The sequence below is a fragment of the Conger conger genome, chromosome 3 (genome assembly GCF_963514075.1).
Source record: "Conger conger chromosome 3, fConCon1.1, whole genome shotgun sequence".
Taxonomy (NCBI): domain Eukaryota; kingdom Metazoa; phylum Chordata; class Actinopteri; order Anguilliformes; family Congridae; genus Conger; species Conger conger.
The window spans coordinates 2339054-2349053 of record NC_083762.1 but is presented as its reverse complement, the minus strand read 5'-3'; the positions used below and the strand labels follow the sequence as shown (position 1 = coordinate 2349053).

Here is a 10000-nt window from a genome sequence, read left to right as displayed (position 1 = left end):
CATCTGCTCCGAGCAGCTGGCCTGAGACACACACACACACACACACACACACACACACATCACATCACATCACATCATATGAATGGCATTTGGCAGACGCTCTTATCCAGAGCGACGTACAGTTGATTAGACTAAGCAGGAGACAATCCTCCCCTGGAGCAATGCAGGGCCTTGCTCAAGGGCCCAACGGCTGTGCAGATCTCTTTGTGGCTACACCACCGACCTTGCGGGTCCCAGTCATGAACCTTAACCACTATGCTACACACATACACACACACATACACGCATACACGCACAGGTACACACACACACAAATACACAGGTACACATACACAGGGATACACACACACACAGACACACACATATGCACACGCAGGTACATACACACAGAAAAGTTTCTGTTAAGTATACAAGCGGTCTGATTGGTTAGCAGGACGAGCAGCCGCTCAGTGATTGGTCGGACCCCCGTCCTACCTCCAGCGCTGCCACCTCGTTGCCCCCCCGCAGGATCCGGAAGGCGAAGGGGTGCTTGGGCCCCAGCCCCGGGACCACCTCGCAGCCCTGCAGGGCCACGGCGCTCGTGTGGGTGCGGAGGTCCCCCCTGTCGCGGTGGAAGAACAGGGTCCCCCTCCGAACACAGCACCAGCGCTCCCTCCAGACCTGGTTCACCAGGACGCTGAGATACCCTGCAGATACGACACACTGAGATACCCTGTATATACGACACACTGAGATACCCTGTATATATGACACACTGAGATACCCTGTATATACGACACACTGAGATACCCTACAGATACTACACTGAGATACCCTACAGATACGACACACTGAGATACTCTACAGATACAACACACTGAGATACCCTACAGATACTACACTGAGATACCCTACAGATACGACACACTGAGATACCCTGTACATATGACACGCTGAGATACCCTACAGATACGACACACTGAGATACCCTGTATATACAACACACTGAGATACCCTACAGATACTACACTGAGATACCCTACAGATACGACACACTGAGATACCCTACAGATACGACACTGAGATACCCTACAGATACGACACACTGAGATACCCTGTATATATGACACGCTGAGATACCCTGCAGATACAACACACTGAGATACCCTGCAGATATGACACACTGAGATACCCTGCAGATATGACATGCTGAGATACCCTACAGATACAACACACTGAGATACCCTACAGATACAACACTGAGATACCCTACAGATACAACACACTGAGATACCCTGTATATACGACACACTGAGATACCCTGTATATATGACACACTAAGATACCCTGCAGATACAACACTGAGATAACCTGTATATACGACACGCTGAGATACCCTGTATATATGACACACTGCGATACCCTGTATATATGACATGCTGAGATACCCTACAGATACAACACACTGAGATACCCTACAGATACAACACTGAGATACCCTGTATATATGACACGCTGAGATACCCGACAGATACAACACGCTGGGATCCCCTACAGATACGACACGCTGAGTGTGCGTGTGAAGAGGCTCCTCACCACAGCGAGGGTCCTGGTCCTCAGGGAGGGGGGTGCGGGGGTCTCCGGGGAGGGGGGGCTTCTTTTTGGAGAAGCTGATGATGCGAGTGATCTTCCGCCCCGCGGCACGACTCACTGACTCTGTGAGCTCTGATAGGCCACCCCGCTTCACCTTCCCTGCAGACACACACACACAGAGACACACACCACAAACACACACACACACACACACACACACACACACAGACACACATACACACACACACACACACACACCACAAACACACACACACACACACACATACACACACATACACACACACACACACACACACACACACAGACACACACACACACACACACACACAAACACACACACACACACACACACCACAAACACACACACAGACATACACACACACACACACACACACAAACACACACACACACACACACCACAAACACACACACACACACACACACACACACACACACCACAAACACGCACACACACACACACACACACACCACAAACACACACACACACACACACACACACACATACACACACACACACCACAAACACACACACACACACCACAAACACACACACACACACACACACACACACACAGACACACACACACCACAAACACACACACACAGACACACACACACAGACACACACACACCACAAACACACACACACACACACACACACACAGACACACACACACACAGACACACCACAAACACATACACACAGAGACACACACACACACACACACACAGAGACACACACACACCACAAACACACACACACACACACACACACACAGAGACACACACACACCACAAACACACACACACACACACACACACCACAAACACACACACACACACACACCACAAACACACACACACACACACACACACACACACCACAAACACTCACACACACACACACACACACACACCACAAACACTCACACACACACACACACATACACACACCACAAACACACACGCACATACACACAGACATATAAACACACACACCACAAACACACATACACACACACACACACACACACACACACAGACACACACCACAAACACACAGACACACACACAGACATACAAACACATACACACACACACACACCACAAACACCACAAACACACACACACACACACACACACACACCACAAACACATACACACACACACACCACAAACACACACACAAAAACATACACACATACACACACCACAAACACAAACACACACACACACACACACACACAGGGATTAGTATACAACCTTGTGGGGCAACACACTGGCCAGTGATCAATTGAATTCCATTTAATTTGTATCACTCTTCACTGAGACACTGTTACAAAGACGCTTTATAGTGGAAATAAAAGATTGGGTAGAAGAAAAACAGACCAAACCCACCCCAAAAGTGAGCAAAAAACTCCCTGGTGGGAAGAAAATCAAACAAATGTGTATCACTTACAGTAATGTACACTGTAATTCCCACCCACATGTACACAGAGGCTGCATGTCTCCTGCCAGTAGTATCTTGCAAGCAACTGAAATATTACAACTCTTCTCTCACTCAGCTTACAGTGACCCAGTTACCCGCAACAAAAGGCACCTGGAATCGGACCACACTGAACAAACACTTGCTAACGAATGACAAAGGGCACAGAAACACCTCCCTATTCTTCCCAAAAGCCCCTCCCGCCAAGTCCCAGCAGGTCACGGGCAGATCACAGATCACCGGTGCAGTAGCTGTGGGTTTTTATTCATATTAGCTATTGTATTCTTGTACTCAGGGTATTCTAGCTGCCAACTGTGGTATGCTAGTTTGGAAGTTGATGTATTCTTCAAGGGTTCTGATTATATCTGTATGGTTACACTAGGACTCGGAACCGTACTGTCCTCTCGGGTCCTCTTTACACTTGTCCATGTGTTTGATCTGCACTTCATTGTACGTCGCTCTGGATAAGAGTGTCTGCTAAAGGCCTTGTAATGTAATGTAACGTCATGTAATGTAACGTAACGTAATGTGATGTAACGTAATGTGATGTAACGTAATGTGATGTAACGTAATGTAACGTAACGTAACGTTACGTAACATAACGTAATGAGATGTAATGTAAGGTGATGTAACGTAAGGTGATGTAACGTAATGTAACGTAACGTAATGAGATGTAACGTAAGGTGATGTAACGTAATGTAATGCAACGTAACGTAATGTAATGGAATGTAATGTAACGTAATGTGATGTAATGAAACGCCAGAGGGATTACCCAGCATCCCCCGCTCCCTGTCGCTGAAGCGCTGAGGAGCAGACGCTGGAGGTGTGTGTGTGTGTGAGAGAGAGTGTGTCTGTGTGTGTGTGTGTGTGTGAGAGAGTGTGCGTGTGTCTGTGTGTGTGTGTGTGTGTGTGTGTGAGAGAGTGTGCGTGTGTCTGTGTGTGTGTGAGTGTGTGTGTGTGTGTGAGTGAGAGAGTGTGCGTGTGTCTGTGTGTGTGTGAGTGTGTGTGAGAGAGTGTGTGTGTGTGTGTGTGTGTGTGAGTGTGTGTGAGAGAGTGTGTGTGTGTGTGTGTGTGAGAGAGAGTGTGTGTGAGAGAGAGTGTGTGTGTGTGTGTGTGAGAGAGAGTGTGTGTGAGAGTGTGTGTGTGTGTGTGTGTGTGAGAGAGAGTGTGTGTGTGTGTGTGTGTGTGTGTGTGAGTGTGTGTGTGTGTGAGAGAGAGAGTGTGTGTGTGTGTGTGTGTGTAAGAGAGAGAGAGTGTGTGTGTGTGTGTGTGTGTGAGAGAGAGAGTGTGTGTGTGTGTGTGTGTGAGAGAGAGAGTGTGTGTGTGTGTGTGTGTGTGTGTGAGTGTGTGTGTGTGTGAGAGAGTGTGTGTGTGTGTGTGTGTGTAAGAGAGAGAGAGTGTGTGTGTGTGTGTGCGTGTGAGTGTGTGAGAGAGCGGGAGGGAGGATCCTACAGCGTTCAGATGCTTCAAAGACTTGGATAGAACACTGTCTGAGCTCTTCCTCTTCCTGTCTTTGTCTCTGGGTGACATCATCAGTGTTCTCAAGAATACCCAGCCAATCAGGGCAGGGGTGAGGGGGCTGAGCACTTAGGGGCACAGCCCAGGGCACAGAGTGGGAGAGCCTGGTGACCGAGGTGCATGACCGGGACCTGGAGGGCTAGCGGTTCAAGGCCCAGTCTACCCAGCATAGGATCCGCACAGCTGTTGGGCCTTTCACCCCACATTGCTCCAGAGGACTGTGCGGTTACAGTCTAATCAACTGTAAGTCACTTTGTAAAAGTGACAGCTAAATAAGTGTAATGGCTGTGGGCGGGGCCTCACCCTCACGGGTCTCGCGGCTGTTGCTCGGGGAGACGCTGTCGCCCGCGGCGACACTGTCTGAGTCAGAGGTGTGTTTATCAGCTGACTGCTTCTGTGGGAGGAGCCAAGACGGCAATCAGGACAATAACACACACCTACACACACACGCAAACACACACACACACACACACACACAAACCTACACACCTAGGCACCTACACACCTACACACACACACACACACACACACACACCTACACACACACGCACACATACACACACACACACACACATACACACCTAGGCACCTACACACACTCACAAACACACTTACACACACATGCACACACACTCACACATACACACACAGGAAAAGATGTACAGGAGCAAACAGGAAACACATTCCCTGCATCCGTACAATAGCTCCCTCTCTCTCTCCCCCTCTCTCCCTTCCTCTCTCTCTCACTCTCTCTCTCTCTCTCTCTCTCGCTCTCTCTCTCTCTCACCTTGTCCGGATGCTCAGTCCTGCGCTGTATAACAGGAGAGGTGGAGGAGTCCGGCCCGGTACTGACGGAACTCTGACCGCTGACCTCCCTGATGACCTGAGAGAGCACAGACACTGAAACACTGAAACACACACACACACACACACTAAAACACTGAAACACACACCCTTTAACACTGAAACACACACACCCTTTAACACTGAAACACACACCCTTTAACACTGAAACACTGAAACACACACCCTTTAACACTGAAACACTGAAACACACACACCCTTTAACACTGAAACACACACCCTTTAACACTGAAACACACACACCCTTTAACACTGAAACACTGAAACACACACACCCTTGAACACTGAAACACACACACCCTTTAACACTGAAACACACACCCTTCACAGGTGGTTGAGCCGCACGTTTAAGTCTGTTCTCTTTTCTGGTTCCTCAGTGGTGGAATGACCTGCCTACCACTGTCAGGACAGCAGAATCCCCCCCCCCCAGACTGTACCATAGTCCTCCCTCCTGATTTACCCCCCACCCCCCCCCATATCCCTCTTGTACACCCTATATTAAAAAGCGTTACCCTGAGCCAGCCCTCGGCCTGCTCCTTGCTCTGCACGGCGAGCACTAGGGTCTCCCCGGCCGGGAGGGCGAAGCGCAGCTCGTGCTTCTTGCGGCGGCCATCTTTGGGCAGGTAGGAGACGGAGCAGAGGCTGAGCAGCACGTCCGTGGAGGGCCGGCGGTCTCTGGAGCTCTTGTAGCACTGCGGCCCAGACACAGAGGGGCCCTCGTTCACTCACTGAGGTCAGAGGTCCCCGCGGAAAGCCCCAGCTCGGTTTTGGAAACTCAACATGGTTCAGTTGGTTGACCAGTTCTGACCAACTCCCAGCTTGACATGGTTTGACCAGCTCATCTAGGTTTTGAAACAGCTGGTACCTTAACCAGGTTAACCAGCTACTAACTCAGACAAGTGACCAGCACTAGCTGGTTGACCAGCTCATACCCAGCTAGACCAGCTCCATGACCAGCTCATACCCAGCTAGACCAGCTTTATGACCAGCTCATACCCAGCTAGACCAGCTTTATGACTAGCTCATACCCAGCTAGACCAGCTCCATGACCAGCTCATACCCAGCTAGACCAGCTTTATGACCAGCTCATACCCAGCTAGACCAGCTTTATGACCAGCTCATACCCAGCTAGACCAGCTTTATGACCAGCTCATACCCAGCTAGACCAGCTCCATGACCAGCTCATACCCAGCTAGACCAGCTTTATGACCAGCTCATACCCAGCTAGACCAGCTCCATGACCAGCTCATACCCAGCTAGACCAGCTTTATGACCAGCTCATACCCAGCTAGACCAGCTTTATGACCAGCTCATACCCAGCTAGACCAGCTTTATGACCAGCTCATACCCAGCTAGACCAGCTTTATGACCAGCTCATACCCAGCTAGACCAGCTTTATGACCAGCTCATACCCAGGTTGACCAGCTCCATGACCAGCTCATACCCAGCTAGACCAGCTCCATGACCAGCTCATACCCAGCTAGACCAGCTCCATGACCAGCTCATACCCAGCTAGACCAGCTTTATGACCAGCTCATACCCAGGTTGACCAGCTCCATGACCAGCTCATACCCAGGTTGACCAGCTCCATGACCAGCTCATACCCAAGTTGACCAGCTCCATGACCAGCTCATACCCAGCTAGACCAGCTTTATGACCAGCTCATACCCAGCTAGACCATCTTTATGACCAGCTCATACGCAGCTAGACCAGCTCCATGACCAGCTCATACGCAGCTAGACCAGCTAATGACCGGCTTGATCAGTTCCGTTTTAAATCTGCATCGCTGCATTTCACAGCAGGGTAAGATGCAAATTTTACATTACATTACATTACATTACTGGCATTTGGCAGACGCTCTTATCCAGAGCGACGTTCAGTAGATTAGCAGGAGACAATCCTCCCCTGGAGCAATGCAGGGTTAAGGGCCTTGCTCAAGGGCCCAACGGCTGCACTGATCTTATCGTGGCTACACCGGGGACCGAACCAGACACAAGCATGGAGAATCTCACACTCCCTTATGTTCTGTGTAACCGTGGCGACGGCGGGGCCTACCTGCAGGCGGTTCTGGCGGATGAGGGTGAGCTGCTTGGCCCACTGGCCGAACCTCTTCTTCCTCAGGAGGAAGGCGCAGATGCGGCAGTCCTTGGCCAGGCCCATGGAGTTCTCCTCCGAGGGCCACTGGTGCGTCAGCCGCTGGGCCTTCGTCTCCTCGTCTTCCTCATCGTACGACTCGTAGGAGCTGCTCAGAGCATCTGAGTCGTTGTCTGTTCGGCCGCACGCAGTGGGTATGAGTGGAGACCAGCGTCAGAGAGGAGAACGCGTCTGATTCTCACTTATTTCCGTTGGAAGGAAGAATGAACCTTAACTGAGACCAACTCAGTCCTGGACCCAGGGAACCACAGGTCCATACTGTCGCTCGGGAAACCCGGTGAAAAGATTTTTTGACCTCCAGAAATTAATTTTACTTCCCTTCACTATTTCACAGAGCAAAATAATAATACCATCATGAATGCGTGCACAGTAATACGTTCCGTGTTAATTAAATTTTAAAGGAGTTGATATTAATCTGATTAGGACCAAATTAGGGGGAAAAAAATTGAGCAGAATAAAATGTACTGTTTAATACCGTTTTGCATTCAGTTGGTAAAGAGCTTAGAGCTCTAAAAGTTAAAGCAGTTTCTGTGACAGCACAGGGCTGCTGTCATGGTGTTGGACAGTCAGCATCAGGGACTCACAGGAGTTCTTGCGCTGGCCGTTGATCCGGGTCGTGGGGTAGTTGTTATCTGCGTCTTCATAGTACCCGTCTTCAATGGAGTTAGGAGGGCTGGAATTGCCTAGAAAGGTTAAGGGTGAAAGGTCACACTCTGTGGAGCCACAGCACGCGGGTGGTGATAGGTCATTGAGAGCAGTGGGAGGGGCTATAGCACTCATGTAGTGGGGTGATGTAGTGGGGTTATAACACTCACCGCGTATGGTGATGTAGTGGGGTTATAACACTCACTGTGTGTGGTGATGTAGTGGTTATAACACTCACCGTGTGTGGTGATGTAGTGGGGTTATAACACTCACTGCGTGTGGTGATGTAGTGGGGTTATAACACTCACCGCGTGTGGTGATGTAGTGGGGTTATAACACTCACTGTGTGTGGTGATGTAGTGGTTATAACACTCACCGCGTGTGGTGATGTAGTGGGGTTATAACACTCACTGCGTGTGGTGATGTAGTGGTTATAACTCTCACTGTGTGTGGTGATGTAGTGGAGTTATAACACTCACTGTGTGTGGTGATGTAGTGGTTATAACACTCACCGTGTGTGGTGATGTAGTGGAGTTATAACACTCACTGTGTGTGGTGATGTAGTGGAGTTATAACACTCACTGTGTGTGGTGATGTAGTGGGGTTATAACTCTCACTGTGTGTGGTGATGTAGTCGTTATAACTCTCACTGTGTGTGGTGATGTATTGGAGTTATAACACTCACTGCGTGTGGTTATGTAGTGGTTATAACTCTCACTGTGTGTGGTGATGTAGTCGTTATAACTCTCACTGTGTGTGGTGATGTATTGGAGTTATAACACTCACTGCGTGTGGTTATGTAGTGGTTATAACTCTCACTGTGTGTGGTGATGTATTGGAGTTATAACACTCACTGTGTGTGGTGATGTATTGGAGTTATAACACTCACTGTGTGTGGTGATGTATTGGAGTTATAACACTCACTGTGTGTGGTGATGTATTGGAGTTATAACTCTCACTGTGTGTGGTGATGTAGTGGTTATAACTCTCACTGTGTGTGGTGATGTATTGGAGTTATAACACTCACTGCGTGTGGTTATGTAGTGGTTATAACACTCACTGTGTGTGGTGATGTAGTGGTTATAACACTCACCGCGTGTGGTGATGTATTGGGGCATTTTTCCAGGTCCGAGAGGGACTGCCTCCTCATAGTAATCCTCAGGAGGGGGCGTGGTCGGAAGGGGGGGCGGGGTGTCCGCTGGACTCTGCGGGGGGAAAACAAATCCGCCTGACCAATCAGCAAACAGAAAAGAGTGGGAGTGTCCAATCAGCAGAAATGAGCCCTCCCCTTTCTCTTCCTCAACCTGTAAAAATCAACACGCATCTCTATCATACTTGGGAAGGAAATATAACATCCCTGCCCTGCTCAAGGGCCCATGGCTGTGCGGATCTTGTTGTGGCTACACTGGGGATCGAACCACCGACCCTGCGGATCCCAGGCATGTACCTTAACCACTACGCCACAGGCCATCAACTGCCTTTAAAAGACTGGGTGGAGTCAGACGCCCTCACGTTCACTCCCGCCTGAGAACTGCATATTACATTACATAACATTAATGGCATTTGGCAGACGCTCTTATCCAGAGCGACGTACAGTTGATTAGACTAAGCAGGAGACAACCCTCCCCTGGAACAATGCGGGGTTAAGGGCCTTGCCCAAGGGCCCAATGGCTGTGCAGATCTTATTGTGGCTTGGGTGTCCCAGTCATTTACCTTAAC

General features: G+C 49.5%; 1 protein-coding gene across 5 annotated transcripts in view; it reads right to left on the bottom strand.

The window, feature by feature from the left end:
* LOC133124171 (actin filament-associated protein 1-like 1) overlaps positions 1-10000 on the bottom strand; it is an 18903-nt gene that overhangs the window by 5660 nt on the left and 3243 nt on the right. For 3 of the 5 annotated variants that reach the window (XM_061235128.1, XM_061235130.1, XM_061235129.1), the window contains 9 exons: positions 9375-9486; positions 8221-8319; positions 7538-7749; positions 5995-6174; positions 5406-5501; positions 4922-5012; positions 1576-1731; positions 475-686; positions 1-21 (listed from right to left, as the gene is read on the bottom strand). The exon at positions 1-21 is cut by the window's left edge and continues 125 nt beyond it. In XM_061235128.1, coding sequence (XP_061091112.1) covers positions 1-21; positions 475-686; positions 1576-1731; positions 4922-5012; positions 5406-5501; positions 5995-6174; positions 7538-7749; positions 8221-8319; positions 9375-9486 — 1179 coding nt within the window. Of the gene's footprint in view, positions 22-474; positions 687-1575; positions 1732-4921; positions 5013-5405; positions 5502-5994; positions 6175-7537; positions 7750-8220; positions 8320-9374; positions 9586-10000 lie in introns of all 5 variants that reach the window. The other 2 variants (XM_061235126.1, XM_061235127.1) reach the window with 1 other exon arrangement.